The sequence below is a fragment of the Meles meles genome, chromosome 1 (assembly GCF_922984935.1).
Source record: "Meles meles chromosome 1, mMelMel3.1 paternal haplotype, whole genome shotgun sequence".
In the NCBI taxonomy this organism is placed as follows: Eukaryota; Metazoa; Chordata; class Mammalia; order Carnivora; family Mustelidae; genus Meles; species Meles meles.
In genome coordinates, this window is record NC_060066.1 from 207,760,901 (window position 1) to 207,776,178 (window position 15,278).

Below are 15,278 nucleotides of genomic sequence, written 5' to 3' on the forward strand. Positions count from 1 at the left end.
GGCTGCAGGACCCCAGGAGCTGTGCCCTGGAACTCTCCGCCCACTCTCCTCCCCACCCCCCACCCGGCTCTTCTGCAAACACTTGTCCTCTGTTGAGCTGTTGGCTCCCACCCAGAGGCTCAGGTTTTTGATCCGTCGGAAGGCATCGAGCCTGCATGTACCTTTGGAAAAAGGCTGGGGCTTAGCTCTTATGGTTTTAGAATCTGAGCCTCCACCCATCTGTGTGGGGGGCCACAGGGACCAGGGCAGGGTCTCTGGGGGCCCGCTGCCCAACAGCTGTTCCTTGGGTTATTTTGGTTCCACGGGAGCTTATCAATTCCACGGTATTTCGACCAAAATAGCCAGCAGCAGGGCAAACTCTTGGTGGCTCTGTGGGGACCTCTCAACCATTTTTAAAGGAGCTGGGGGGTGGGGGGTGGGGGGAGGAGTTCGGCTTGAGCGCAGTGTTCTCCGGAGGGAAATCTGCCAGTATCTTACTTACTACCCTTTCCCATTCCACAGATGGGACACAGGGAGTCCCAAGAGGTGGAGGCCCTGGAAGTGAAGCCTCACCACTGGGAGCCAGACCCCTGTCTCCCCCCACCCCCCCAACCCCCCCAGTGCCTCTCCCTTGGGCCTCTGGTAGACCCGCAGCCAGGCCTAATCCTGCCAGGGGGGATTCCGGTTCCTGACAGGCTCCAGCCAGCATGGAAAGTGCTGACAAGCCCTGGCTTCCTTCAGGCCACAGCTGCCTGCCTCACTTGACCCCTAGTGCCTCGCTGAGATGGGTCAAGTGCGGGTGGGGGGAGTGAGAAGGGGAAAATGAGCCACTCAGGAGCTCCGCCCAACCCTAGTTCAGAGGCTCTAGAGCCCGCCGGGATTGCCCGGGGCACAGAGCCAGAGGGACCCAGGTCGCGTTCCCTTTGGCAGTGGGGTTGGCGCACCGGGAGCGCTCCTTGGCTCCAGGAGGGCGCCGGGGTGCGGGGCACAGGCCCGCAACACGCCCTCTGGAAATCGCTGGGCTGGGGGGCGCTCGGTAACCGAACTTCGTCGTTGAGCGCTCCTGGCCAAGTCCGCGCGACAGGTCTTATTACCCGGTCTCAGAAAAAAGCTGTCCGGGTGGGGCCGCTTTGGCGCCGGCCACTCGGCCACCTCTATAGCTCCCCGCCTCTCCCTGGGATTTTCCAGCGGGTTAATTTCCTGTCCGGGTAAGTCCTTCGCCAGTCCTCGCCCCTCCCTCCCCGACTCTCCCGTCTCGGTCCCTGCAGCCCCGGACTCCCCGAGTCCGTGCGCCTCGCGCTCGCTCGCCCCCGCGCGCCCGGGCGCACGCCCTCCCCGGCCGCCTTCCAGCTCCCAGCGCCTGGCCGCCGGGACCCCGCGCGCCGCCCCGCGCCAGGGTTCGCCCCGAGAGCCAAGTCCGAGTCGCCTCGGCTCGCTCCGGTCCCCCCCGGCCATGCGCCCCCGCGCCGCCCCCCGCGCCCCCGCCGGCCGCGCCGCCGCCGCCGCGCTCGAGCTCTGCATCCTCCTGCTGCTGCTGCTGCTGCTCCGGCCCGGACACGCGTGCCCCGCGGGCTGCGCCTGCACGGACCCGCACACCGTGGACTGCCGCGACCGCGGGCTGCCCAGCGTGCCCGACCCTTTCCCCCTGGACGTGCGCAAGCTGCTGGTGGCCGGCAACCGCATCCAGCACATCCCCGAGGACTTCTTCATTTTCTACGGCGACCTGGTGTACCTGGACTTCAGGAATAACTCGCTGCGCTCGCTGGAGGAGGGCACGTTCAGCGGCTCCGCCAAGCTGGCCTTCCTGGACCTCAGCTACAACAACCTGACCCAGCTGGGCGCTGGCGCCTTCCGCTCGGCCGGGAGGCTGGTCAAGCTGAGCCTGGCCAACAACAAGCTGGCGGGCGTGCACCAGGACGCCTTCGAGACCCTGGAGTCGCTGCAGGTGCTGGAACTCAACGACAACAATCTGCGCAGCCTCAACGTGGCCGCCCTGGCCGCGCTGCCCGCGCTGCGCACCCTGCGCCTGGACGGGAACCCCTGGCTCTGCGACTGCGACTTTGCGCACCTCTTCTCCTGGATCCAGGACAACGCGTCCAAGCTGCCAAAAGGTGAGCCTGCAGGCAGGCTGGGCTGCACACCGGGCTGGGGATGGGAGGGTGGGAGGAGCAGGGAGCACGGGGGGGGGGGGGGGGGGGTGGGGGTGGGGCAGGGGTCTTGAGTCAGGCCTTCGAGCCCAGCTCCGTTGCATGGGAGAAACTGCCCCAGGACAGTCGCTCGGGTATATGCCTGACAGATTCCCAGGCTGAACTTTGCCTGGGAGTCCGCCAGGAAAAGTGGGTGGGGAGGCTCACATCTGGATTCTCTGGAGTTTCTGAGCCCTGATGCCATGCTTCTCCACCTGTTTCTCCAGCAACTCAGTTTCCGAAGTTAGGGACCTCCCTTTTTTCTGTTACCCATGTCTGAGACCAACTCACCGGGCTTTGGGTCCCAGGACTGGTGGGTGCAGGTTATTTATGGGCCCCTCCTAAGTGGAAGGCACCCTCCTGTGTGGGAAAGGCCGAGCGCTATTCTCGCTACACGGAACATCGAAGGATCCAGCCAATTCTAGGGGCTCTCCAGTAGCTTCCAGAGCCCGAGCAGGTCTGTTTCTGAGCTCCCGGGTTTGCTCTTCCATTCAAAAGCGATGAGAAGTATTTCTGGTGAGGAATACTCCCAGCCCGCTAAAAGCCGGTGATGCAGTCAAGATTTGCAGCTCTGTGGTTTTTCAGCCCGGATGGGAAAAGCTGAACACGAAAACCTTAGCAGACTGGTGCAACCCTTTGCTTTCCTGGTATGCTTTTCCAGTGGTGACACGGATGGACGTACAGATCCCTTTGGCAGATGGAAACACAGAGGGCACATCCGTCAAGGGGCCATGGAAAGCCCAGCAGAGGGAAGCAGAGGCTGAGCCGAGAAGAGGGTACCCCAGCATCCATAGAGATGAGCCCCAGGATGGGGAGCAGGCAGAATGTCCATACCGTCCCGTGGATCCCAGGCTTCCAGGGGTAGGCGTGTGAGCCTCAGTCCCAAGTAATCTTGCCCCCAAAGGTTTGATAGAATAGGACCCAGAGCTGTAAGGCACACGTTATAAGAAGCGACATAGATGTGGATTTAACTTTGGTATATATTTTTTCCACCTCCTGGATTTCGAGGATGTTGCTCATCTATGCCCTGAATTCCTGTGGTCCCTTGTTCACTCCATACTTTACTAAGCATGAACCCCAGGCATCAGGGCCATCACTCCCCAGCAGACGCAGGCCCCTGAACTGGCATTTTCAGCCCGGCCTGCCTCTACCAGGGGAGCAAGTCCTAAAAAGATCTGTCTGACCTGCCCTCATTCACCTGCCTGCTCCACTAGAAGACTGTCCTGGAGACAGGAATGTCCAGATAAAAACCTCATCGTGGAAGGGGGTATGCCTTAGTTCTGAACTCTCCTGCCTTTGCTTTTGGGTGGAATGGGCATCATTAACCCGTCATTAGTTGAGTGGGTCTCGTTGGTTCCCTGTGTAATCGCGGGAGGGCAAGGTGCTGTAGGGTTCAAAGCTGCAGGCCTCCTTCTCAGTTCTGCCACGGATGGATGGCTATGACCTTGAACAGGCCGCATGTCCTGTCTGGGTTTCTGACTCCTCATCTCTAAAATGCTTTGGTTGACTTCTGAGATCCCTACACAGTCCTGGTCGTAGAGTCAGAAGACAGAGGTTTGTGTCCTGGTGGAAAGCCTGGCTGAGTCTGGCCAGGACCCTTAACTTTTCCGAGCCCCATCTTCCTCCTGTATGACATTAGGACATGGGTAATGCCAGGTGGTCCGTCTGACCCGGTGGTTGTCAGGATCAAAACCAGCTAACCCGGGTGAACGCAGAGAACAGTGAGACTGTAGGATATTGTTCCTCATACGGCCGGCCCATGATAGAGGGAAGAAAAGGGGACACCTGGTGGGGATGTGTGGCTGGGGGAAAGAATGGACAGGCTCAGAGCAAGGACCAGTGTCCTGGCCCTGGTTGAGGGTTGGTCTGGTTCAGTGGGGAGAGATGGAGGCAGCGAGAAGGGAGCATGAGGACGTGAGGCACTTCATGGGGGGTTGGGGTATGTGTGTGCCAAGAACAGCCGTGGCCTCACTGTGGGCTGCCATGCGTGTGGCCAGAGCAGTGTCCAGAGAACCATGAACCAGAGCCGGGTGGGCAGCGAGGGGATGAGCGCGGGCCTTGATGCAAGACAGCTGAGTTTCTCTCTGAGCCTCAGTTTCCCTCCGACGTCAACATGCCGTAACAGTATCCCACACCTTGTTTGCGGTGAGGTTTGAATGAGATCAGCTTCGTCAGGGGTGTGGGATTGCTTAGCACAGCCTCGGTGCTTGCTAGACGCCCGTCCCCGCCGTCCCTTCCCTCCTCCTCCTGCCTTGGCTCCTTCTATCTTCCCAGAGGCGCCGGGCAAAGTGGGTGAGGGCCCAGCCTCGGTTCAAATCCTGCCTCGACCTCTTGCTAGCTCTGTGACCCCTCCGCACCCCCATTTCCTCATCTGTGAAATGGAGATGATGCTGGTGCCCCCCTCCTAGGGTTATTGGGAGGGTTAAAAATGTATCGTTTATGAAGTTCTTAGAATAGTGCCTGACACAGAGCAGCACGATCTAAGTGTTAGTGCGGTTGTTACTATCCTGTTCTAACAGGAAGGCCTGTTAACAACAGCTGGGGGACACAGGTTCCCCCCCTACCATGGGCCACCCACTTCCTGCCAAGGAAAATGGGGCTCCATGAAGCCTAAGTTCCAGGGTTTTCTGGGCAAGTGCCCTGCGTCTCCCAGGAGAGGGGACTCAAAGGCAGAAGCAAAGAGATCCTGTCCTGGTTGCCTTGTCCTTGCCTCCCCATTCCCTCCTCCCCCAGAGAAGCAGAACGGAGCAGAGCAAGTGACCTTGACTGGCTCTGACAGTTACAGAAATGCCTTCGTCTGCCAGGCGAGCCTCCTGTGTGGTCACCGTGCTGATGGGAGCACACCGTCACGGAGCACACCCCGGTGGGGAGGAAGGGATGCCTTGGAGGCAACAGATCCCCTCCATCCAGGCTCGTTTGGGGGCTGAGCAGGGCCGGGTCTGGGGACTCGGGAGGATCTGTCCCACTGGTGCTGGGGCTGAAGGAAGAGGCCGAGGGGATGCCTGCCGAAATGCCCCTCAGCCAACTTAGCACCAAACAAAGCAGACAAACCTAAAATAAGAAAGCAAACTAGGAAACCCCCCCAGGATGCCCAGTTAACTCTGAATTTCGGGTAAACACCGAATCCTATTTTAGTATAAGTATGTCCCATGCAATATTTGGGATATACTTACACACAAAATTATTTGCCATGTTCTGAAATTCAGCATATAAATATGCCATCCTGTATTTTACCTGGCGGCCTGACCTGGCAATGGATGTCACTTGGTAATGGACAGGTGCCATCCCCTTTCTTTCAACTGTGCCTGGCAGGTAACTTAACCCACTGGCAGGTAACTTAACCCACCGTTTATCCACCAAGGTGCAAAGAAGGGAAGTGGTTTGCACAAGGTCACGGGGTCATGAAGTCAGTGGCTGAGATGAGTGCACTCAGGAGTGTCTGACCCTACACCTAATTCTTTCTGATAGATCAGGAGGGAGGGTGAGGCTGTCCCCAACGCTGCCCCCTCCCAATCTCCGATTGCCCTGGGTCGCAGCTGGCCGACCTCCTCCAGCCCCAGATCCTTCACCCGGGCTGGTGGTTCTCCCGCGAGATGGTGGATCCCAGGCAATTTGCAACAGTGACCATCTCTCTTTAAGTAGGGAGGACTCCAGACTTGGAAGCAAGGGCCCTTGGAAATCACTCAGGTGAGCCGTGGGGTAGAGGGGGAGAGGGTGGGGAGTGTCTGGGGGAGATGGAGAACAGCTGGGTAACACCCTTGCGCTTTAAAGCTTTTCCCTGCAGGCCTAGTACCCAGTTTCCTTATAGGAGCCCAGGGAGGTGGATGGGGAATGAAAACACACAGGAACTTGGTTGAAATGCAGATTCTTGTGCCCCCCCCCCCCCAAGGCCTACTGAATGGGTGCCTGGGGGGTGAGGCCCAGGGTCTGCATTTCTAAAGATTTTATTTATTTATTTGACAGACAGAGATCACAAGTAGGCTGAGAGGCAGGCAGAGAGAGAGGAAGGGAAGCAGGCTCTCTGCTGAGCAGAGAGCCCAACGGGAGTTGATTCCAGGACCCTGGGATCACGGCCTGAGCTGAAGGCAGAGGCTTTAGCCCACTGAACCACCCAGGCGCCCCCCCACCCCCAGGGTCTGCATTTTTAGTCCCGCCCCCCGGCCCCCACCCTGGGCTTGCAGTGTACCTTGAAGCTTGAGAACTGCTTGGAGGTGAGAGGGCCTTTTGGTTCATCTCTAGAAACCCAAGGTCTTTTCCTGGTTCAGAAGCTGAACCAAGAGAAACATCTCTGAGATTTTTTTTTATTTTGACGAGCCAAGGAGTGTGGGTAGGAGGATTCCAAGGCTCCTTCTAACTCTAAAATTGTCTGGTTTCAAGGGAAGGGAATATGGTCATCATATTAAGGATTGGAAAGTTGGGGGCCTGGGGAGGCCAGGTCCCTCTAGAGGCCCCTGTGCTGGAATCTAGGAGGCTGTGTCTTGGTTCAGCAGGGTGAGGGCAGGGCACTCTGGGCTCTGGGCTCGCGGGACATCTCACCCACCCCCAGTGTCGCTCCGGGAGCCACAAGGAGTGGCTACTGGGTTTGAGAAACCATAGCACCAGGCAAGGTGAGGCTGCCTCTGTGCTCGGCTTTGGAGGTGCACAGAGCGAGCTGGCGACCCAGGTGACAGCCTGCATCACGCCCGAGAGTGGGTCACAGGGGAGGCGTGTGCCAGTTCCAAAGTGGGAGGCCCAACTGCCCAGGCACCTTCCTTCCCTTCCGTCTCTAACCACGATGCATGTGGCCTGCAGGTCACAGCCCGCGGTACCACCGAACAGACCTGACCTCATCTTGCACCCCAAGACCTGGACACATGTAGCTATGAGGAGCGATGGGCTGGGGGCCGGGAAGGAGGGACGGGGGGCCACAGCTCATGCTTTGGGTCTGTAACCCTGGCCCCTTAGGGAACAGCCTCCTAGAGAAGGTCCAATAGAGGGCCTGGAGCACTCAAGCATTTGAAGGCTCAACCCCGGTGGGTTCCTGAACCCCTCACTAAGAAGGGGTGTCCTGGCAGCAAGGGTCCTGATTGACTTCCATGACGAACCCCTTCTTCCCGGCCCGACTGACCGCTCACTGGGGGAGCTGCCCCCACTCGCCAGTAACCCCACTTCGTTTTCTCATATCCGACACGATGAGGGCCTGGCTTATGAGTGGGGTCAGATGAGTCAGATGAGTGGGGTCATCTTGTCATACCGCCAAGTAACCAGTATTCCAGCCGAAGGGACCAGCGCTCATGCTTGCGGGAGGTAACACGGGTCCTTTCTCCCAGGTGACTCCCAGGTGACTCTATTTCTTTCCCTTTAGAAATCAAAGCAGTTTTATTTCCCTAATTTTAATGTAACAGTCTCCTTGTATATGTGGGATACGTAGAGAAGTATCGTGAAGGAAACAGAAACTACCCCGAATCCCACTGCTCTTAAAGCTTCGCTGTATTTTATTCCGGTTTTATTCTTACGTGCATGTACATTTTTGAACAAATTGCTGTGGTACTGTAGATCTCATCACTGATTTTTTTTTCTCTTATTGAGCTGCAAGAATTTCCTGCCATTACAGTTCTTTGAAAACGTAACCTTTCATGGCCACGTAATACATCATTTTCTGGATCTCTTCGTTGAACCCTCCTGTTGTTGGAAATGGGGCTTGTTTTCCCTTTTTTTTTTTTTTGTGCATAAACAATGCTAAACCAAACATCCCACGTGTAAAGCTTGGGGGTGCCTCTTGGTATTTTATTTCTCTGAGGTGAATTCTTTGAAGTGGACCCGTGGGGTGAGGGTCGATGATTATTTTAAACCCCTAGAAACATGTTTGCCCAACTGCACCCCGGGCAGCTGGTGCCATTGGCAAAGGGGAAGACCTGTCTCGCCATCTCTTTCCCGGTGTGGTGTGTTAGTATCTGGAAACATGTTTTCTGTTTGGGAGGCGAAACAGTGACATCTTATTGCTTGCGTCTGACTGGTCGGGTGTATGTTTAGGGTGTGTTTATACGCCTGAGAAAATCATGTTGGCAGCAGAGGCGGACTGGGGTCTTATGCCCTCTTGCACGTGGCCTCTCTCGTGCCTTTGACAGGTCTGTACCCCTCCTGCGTGCACAAGCTAACGCGTTTTTAACTCGTCTCTTAATTAGAGTGGAGTCACAGGGTGTCACCTTTCCCATTATTACCGGTGTCCGGGCTGAGTGTTGGCTTTGGCGGGCCCCAGGCTCTGGAGTCCCGGTGGAAAGTGAGCCGTGAACGTGACCTAAGGCAACCTCGCCTTGTCTTGTCGGCTCCAGGGGAGCCCAGCCGAGTCCTGCGACTCCGTCCCAAACACTGGATCTCTCTGAAAATGTCACATGCTTGTGCCATTCTGTCAGTTAACCCAAAAGGCGGCCTTGTTGCTGGGTGACGGGGGCCAGTGGACCCACTTCCTGCCCATCCAGGGCAGCCCGGGGGATGCAGCCGGGGATCTGTTTTGCAGAGGCCCGTGTCACTGTTAGCTAAGGCTGACGGGTGGCCGGGTGACTCACAGCCCCAGAGCACGAGGCCCCACAGCCAGGGGCCATCCAGTTTCCGTTCTCCCAGAATCCTGTGGTATTCTGTGTGGTTTGGAAGGCTGGGCTGGGCAGGCCTGGTCACTCCAGGCTGGTAGTGTCAATGACCTGGGAGGAGGAGCCGTGGATACATCTGTGGGTTGTCATGAGGACCTGGACATGTCATGAGGACATGTCTGTCCTGGGTGCGTGATGCAGTCCTGGGGCGCTGTCCTGGGCTCCTGCCCTCAGCCCTCTGCCCCGGCCGTTATAGGTGCCTGGATTCTTCCTTCCTGCCCTCCCTCCCCATCCCTACTTTACTTCTTTACCTTTCTGGTTTCCACTTAGCCTTCCAACCTCCAACCCTCTGGGCCCCCAAGGCCAGGTGGGGAGGCTTTCCTGAGTGACCTCACTGGATCCCATATATCTCTATGACCACGACATGATATGGCCGGTTCTCAGGTCTGTCAAGCCTGTTTGGAGGCTTTTTCGTCCTTCAGTCCCCAGAGGCTGGTACGGTGTATGGCATGTTTGGAAACCTTCTGATGGCTTCCACTGCAGGTACGAAGCCAGCTCCCTCTCACGTCCCACAAGCCCTCCCCCACTTCCTCGTCCATCCCTGCCCACTCAGCCCCCACCCCCCGGCCACACGGACCCCCGTCTGTCCCCGGAACACGCCAAGTGCCAGTGTCCAGCCAGGACCTCCGAACCTACAGCTCTCTCTCCCACTAGGACATTTCCTTCTCCAGTGGACAGCCACGCAGTCTCCGTCAGGCCCCCACTCAGAAGTCCCCACCTCCGAGAGGCCTTCCCTGACCACCCTGCCTGGTGTCCCGCCTGGTGACCTGCCTGGGCAGTCCCGCCTTGCCCCTAACTCCTCTTGGTGGAATTTATGTCATAGCACTCACTGAGGGCCACATTCCCTTGTCCACAAGATATCCGTGTCCCTGCAGAAACACACGCTCCCAGAGATCAGCCTGCTCGCTGCTGTGTCCCCAGCCCCTGGGGCCACACCCAGTGTGGAAGGCGCTCGGTGAGGCTGTGGACGCACCCCCAAGGCCTCTGGCACAGAGGCCCTGGGGCACAGGCCATGATCACCATCCTCGACTTTTGTCCTCAGCAAATAGCCCTCTCCAGCTGTAGTCGGCAAAGGATACCCAGAACATTTCCCAGCAGAGGTGGAGGCCTGGCAGGAAGGTTCTCTGGGCTTCTTTTCCAGATCTGTGTGATCCTGGCCAAACCCCACAGCCCCCCGAGCCCCAGACTCTCCGCTGTGGAGGAGGGAGGGAGCCGGCAGTGCCTGCCCCTCTCCTGGGGCACTGCGGGCAAGAGGAAGGGGCAGCCATCTGGGCGTCCTGGGGGAGGGGGGTCCGGTGTGCTCGAATTCTCTGCCCAGCAAGGTGCACGCTGAGTGGCTGGTGAACAGAGTTCAGGTCACCAAGGCCACAGATCACAGTTCACCCCGCTGAATGAGAAACCAGCTTCAACGGGCAAAAGCAGACAGAAGGGTTTCTGGTAAGGCTGTGGGGTGTCTCCAGGAAGCCTCAGTCCTGAACCTTTGAGCCCCAGGGCGTAGCACGGGTGAGGCCTCCTGGGAGGCCACGGGGCACGCAGAGCCTCTCCCATGCTCTCCCCTCTGCCTCTCACACTTCTTCATTCTCCTCTCCACGCTTTGATGGACCTTCTCTACGTTCGCACGCGCATGGCAAAACCACGCTGCTCCATCCAGGAGACCCACTGAGGCCCGGGGACACCGGCTCTGTTGGTCCCAGTTTCTGGGTCCAGGGAGGAGGCTGCGTCTGGCTCGGCTGCACCCCTCTCGGTGCGGGCAGGGGAGCGGATGGCTGCGGTGACATGTTCACAGGGACCGGGGCATGGGGCAGAGTTCAGGGAGGCGGTTGGGCAGGCCGCCACAAGGCGTCCGTGACCATGGCTTTGCTTCCAGTGAACTGTCTGATGGCAGATACGTCCCCTAACGTTCCTAGGCCCCCGTGTCCCCTCGGTCCAGTACAGGAGATAGCATCTGCCCTTTGACCTAAGGGATGTCATATGAAGAAGCTCAGAGTGCAATTTCCGCCACCGAGGCACCCAGAAGCTACTTTTGTCTCTTTATTCAAATCACAGATGTGCAGATGAACAGCCCAGCTACGCGCACAGCCTCACAGGTCCCACTGGGTTTCAGCACTGACGGTCAGACCCCAAGTGTCCGAAGATCCACATAGACGGGGACCGTGTGTTCGCTGCTGGCTCGCAGCCTGGTCCCTGTGCTTTAGAGGCTGCAGATCAGGCACCACCTGACCCCATCTCTCCCATCCTCGGGGCTGGTTATGGGAGAAGTGCCAAGAGCATGAGTCAGGACCTCGAGGGAGCTGCGGGCCCCTTGAGATTAAAGGGAAGATTCTCAGAGGTGAACCCAAATCAAAGAGGCAGGAATCGGGGTCCTCGTCCCGGCTCCGTCCATAGCTAGCAGCAGAGCCTGCGGGTCTCGTCCCTCCGTGAGTTGCCCTGGATCACCTCAGATGCCCCTTGGGGCGACAGGTGGGAGTCATGGGAGAAGTGTGTGTGGGAGCAGACCCGAGAGCACGTACACATGAGGAACATTCCAGAGCACCGTGCCGGCCAAGCTTCCTAAAATGTGTTGGTGGCTGTGTCCCTCCTGCTGGCTTCCAAGTTTTGGCCCCTGGGCTAGATGACGGTGAAGACTCCTTCTAGCTCCGATTTTGGCTGATTTTGCACCCTCCTGAGCCAGCCTCCTTATGGGGTCATGGGGTGAGACGCCCAAAGCCCCCAGCTCCTGGCAAGAGTCTCTGGGGTGGGCTCTCGTGGCACAGGTCCTACCCACCAGCAGCTGTCTTTTTTTTTTTTTTTTTTTTTAAGATTTTATTTATTTATTTGACAGAGAGAGATCACAAGTAGGCAGAGAGGCAGGCAGAGAGAGAGAGAGGAGGAAGCAGGCTCCCGGCTGAGCAGAGAGCCTGATGTGGGACTCGATCCCAGGACCCTGGGATCATGACCTGAGCCGAAGGCAGCGGCTTAAACCACTGAGCCACCCAGGCGCCCCAGCAGCTGTCTTTTAAATAAGGAGATGCACGAGTATGTCCCCTTCTGCTGCTTCATATCAAGAGAAAATCTGCGCCCCTCCCCCCAGGTATTAGAATAGCCTTGCTTTTTCATAAGACACCAGTGAGATGATATCTGTTTTATTTTTATTTTTTAAAGATTTTATTAATTTATTAGAGAGACAGAGATCACAAGTAGGCAGAGAGGCAGGCAGAGAGAGAGGAGGAAGCAGGCTCCCTGCGGAGCAGAGCGCCCCATGCGGGACTCGATCCCAGGACCCTGAGATCATGACCTGAGCCGAAGGCAGAGGCTTAACCCACTGAGCCACCCATGACGCCCCAGGATATTTATTTTAAACATAACCATCATAAGGGATTATCTGCACCGGAAATGAAAGCTGCCCATGGTCGCATTGAGGGGTTAGGAGCTTAGAGCCAAGGGTCGAGGACATCCTGGTTCTGCGGCCACTTCTTGACTTGGGCAGGTCACTAGCTTTTCTGGGCTTCGGGTTCCTCGCCTGTCACCCCCCAGTGAGCAGAGAAATACTGACATAAAGGAGCTTTAGAGGGAGATGGGGAGCCCTTGCAAGAGAAGGACCATTGTCAACCCATAAAATTACAAGATGGTGGTTTATGGGTCTTCGGGCTCCTGGATAGTCACGTGGCAAGAACGGCAGAACAGCAGTGGGAGGCCAACACTCTCTCTACTCCCTTGATGGGACATGGGAGGGAGAGGGTGGACATTGCAGGTCACATGAACTGTTAGATGATGGGGAAAACGTCGGCTTTAATGTTCATTAGTGGGGACAGAAGCAAGGAGCACAGGGAGGAGGTGGTGAGGGGAGGAAGGAAGCTCCGAAGCCCTCCAGTTCAGGGGGGAGGCTGGGGAGGTTTGCAGGGAGCCCCCTAGGAGGTCAGGAAAAAGAACTGAGCCCCATAGAATAATGACTGGGGGGCACCTGGGAGGCTCAGATGGTTAAGCGTCTGCCTTCGGCTCAGGTCATGATCCCAGGGTTCTGGGATCGAGCCCTACATCGGACTCCCTGCTCAGTGGGAAGTCTGCTTCTCCCTCTCCCACTCCCCTTGCTTGTGTTTCCTCTCTCGCTGTGTCTCTGTCTGTCAAATAAATAAATAAATCTTTTTAAAAAAAGGAAAAAGAAAAATGACTGGAAAGGGCAGGCAGTCAAGTGCACTGATGATTTTCTCTGGCTGAAAGAGTGGTCTTATTAAAAAAATAATAATAATAGGCTACTCTTTAGAGCAGTGTTAGGTTTCTGGAAAATTAAGCAGACAATGCAGAGAGTGCCCATAGACCCCCTCATCCTCAGTTCCCCTATTACTGACCCTTGCCTTAGTGTGGTCCATTTGTTACAATTGAGGAACCAGCATTGATAGTATTACGTTATTGTTAACGAAAGCCCACAATTTATGCTAGGGTTTCCTCTTGGTGATGTACAGATAGTTTGGACAGGTGGATAGTGTTGGGCATCCACCATCTTGGTATCATACAGGTAATTTTACTGTCCTAAGAATGTCCTGTGCTCCACCTGTCCCATCCCTCCTGAACCCCCTCTCTGGGAAACTCTAACCTTTTTACTGTCTCCATGGTTGGCCTTTTCCAGAACGGCATAGAGTTTTTCACTTCTTCCTTTTCTTCCATGTGCTCTTCTGTGTTGGTACAATGCCTAAGTATTATGTTCCCCCTCCCCGACCTTACCTTTATTAATATGACCCGCGAGAGACAAATAGGTGTACACATCTACATTAGCCAGGGCTCTGTCTTCCTGCTTCTCCAGGTTCGGATAACCGCCCACTCCCCTTATACCTTCAGGGAAGGCTGCCCCTCTCCTGTGGTAGAGCTCTGGGGACTGCACTGACTTTGTTGACTTCTGAAGACCAGTCCACGCCTTATAAATAGCCCCTTTGTTGGACTCCCTTCAAATACCCGGGTTTGGGTGGGCTTGGGTGGGCCGTGCTCGCTGGCGGGGACCCGGACTTGAGGAGCTTTTAAAGACTCGAGTGAGGAATGATGAATGGCAGGGGGATGCTACGGGTTAAATGATATCTTCCCAAAATCATACGTACTCAGATATGATGACTTCATATCTCAACCCCTCATACTTCAGATTATGACCTTATTTGACGATAGGGTTATTTTAAATGTAGCTGGGGTTTGTTTTAATCAGACGTGGTGAGACATACAGACACAGAAATGACTGTATGAAGGAAGATGTTTAATACTCACAGATCTCTAGAAAGAAGAAGTGTGCACCAAGCAGGGAGACACCAAGGAGAGTCAGGGGACAGAGGGACCGACGGGAAAGTGCAATCAAGAATCTTTATTGTGGTTTTTGCAGGAGGAAAGGGCAAGGTAGGCAGGCTGGGCAGGTTTGGGGTTGGCTAGTTTGAATAATTTGGGCAGGCTGTGGGCTGGGGTGGGGGTCCCCTAGTGTTCAGTCCCTGGCCCTGGTGAGAATTCTAGACTGCAAGAGTCTGACAGAAAAAGGTGGATGGGGGTGTGGACTGGGACTGGACGGATTTCTTAGCAAAAATGTGCTTTCAAGCTGGTTGATTACTGTCTCTAGGAAGTGGCGGACCCTGGGAGGGGCCCCAAGATGTCAAAGCTAAATAAAACACAGAAAGTCAAAAACATGATTAAGACAAAAGTCACTGCAGATGTAATTACTTAGGATACAGGCACAAGGGTGGGCCCTAAACCAGTAGGACTGATGTCCTTATAAGTAGGGCCAGTTGGGACCCACGCCAACAGGGAGAAGGCGGAGGTCAAGGGGATGCGTCCACAGGCCAAGGAACGCCAAGGATGACCAGCAAACCCCCAGGAGCTGGGGTTCAGTAGCCTCCAAAATGGTGTCCAGCCGTCAGTCGGATTTTATGACGTCAAAGCAAATCCCTCCGCTGCGTTTGATGAAAGGGGAACAAGCACTAAAGGTAAAATCAGGCTCTTGTTTATTTGATCGGATGTTCTCTGCTCCCTGCCTCCAGCAGGCTGTTCCCGTAGCTCATTAACGGGGTGTGGGACCATGTTCCAGGCCCTGAGCTAAGCAGCCCAGGGCAGCCCCACCCACCGGAAAGACAAAGTGAGCCACAAATGAACAGATGAAATTAATTTTAATATTTTATTGAACCAGCAGATCCGGAAGGTTAATTTTTTTCAGCTTGTCATCAAGGGAAAAGTCATTCATGAGATCTTTTCCCCTTGTGTTTGCACACCGAGTTTCCACAGTCTGGGGTTTATTTGACACCTACAGCACAACTCAGTCCAGACTGGACACATGTGACCTTGTCAGCACGTGGCCAGGCGCTAACCCAGTGGACGGCAGAGCTCTAGGGCTGTTGGTGTCGTCCAAGGAGGACGTTTCCAGCCAACATCTCCCCATTGGACAGGTGAGAAAGCCAAGGCACAGACAGGTTAATGTAGCACTGCCCGGGTCACCGGCCAGAGTGGAGGTGTGACCCGGAGAGACTGGCTCCAGGATCTCCATCAC

At 56.0% G+C, this 15,278-nt stretch overlaps 1 protein-coding gene across 1 annotated transcript in view; it reads left to right on the plus strand.

The window, feature by feature from the left end:
• Positions 1-1,432: 1,432 nt before the first annotated feature.
• The window catches only part of LRRC38 (leucine rich repeat containing 38), a 28,835-nt gene continuing 14,989 nt past the window's right edge, over positions 1,433-15,278 (plus strand). Inside the window, exon 1 of the mRNA XM_046018833.1 lies at positions 1,433-2,090. Within this exon, the coding sequence (XP_045874789.1) occupies positions 1,433-2,090 (658 nt within the window). The remainder of the gene's footprint in view (positions 2,091-15,278) is intronic.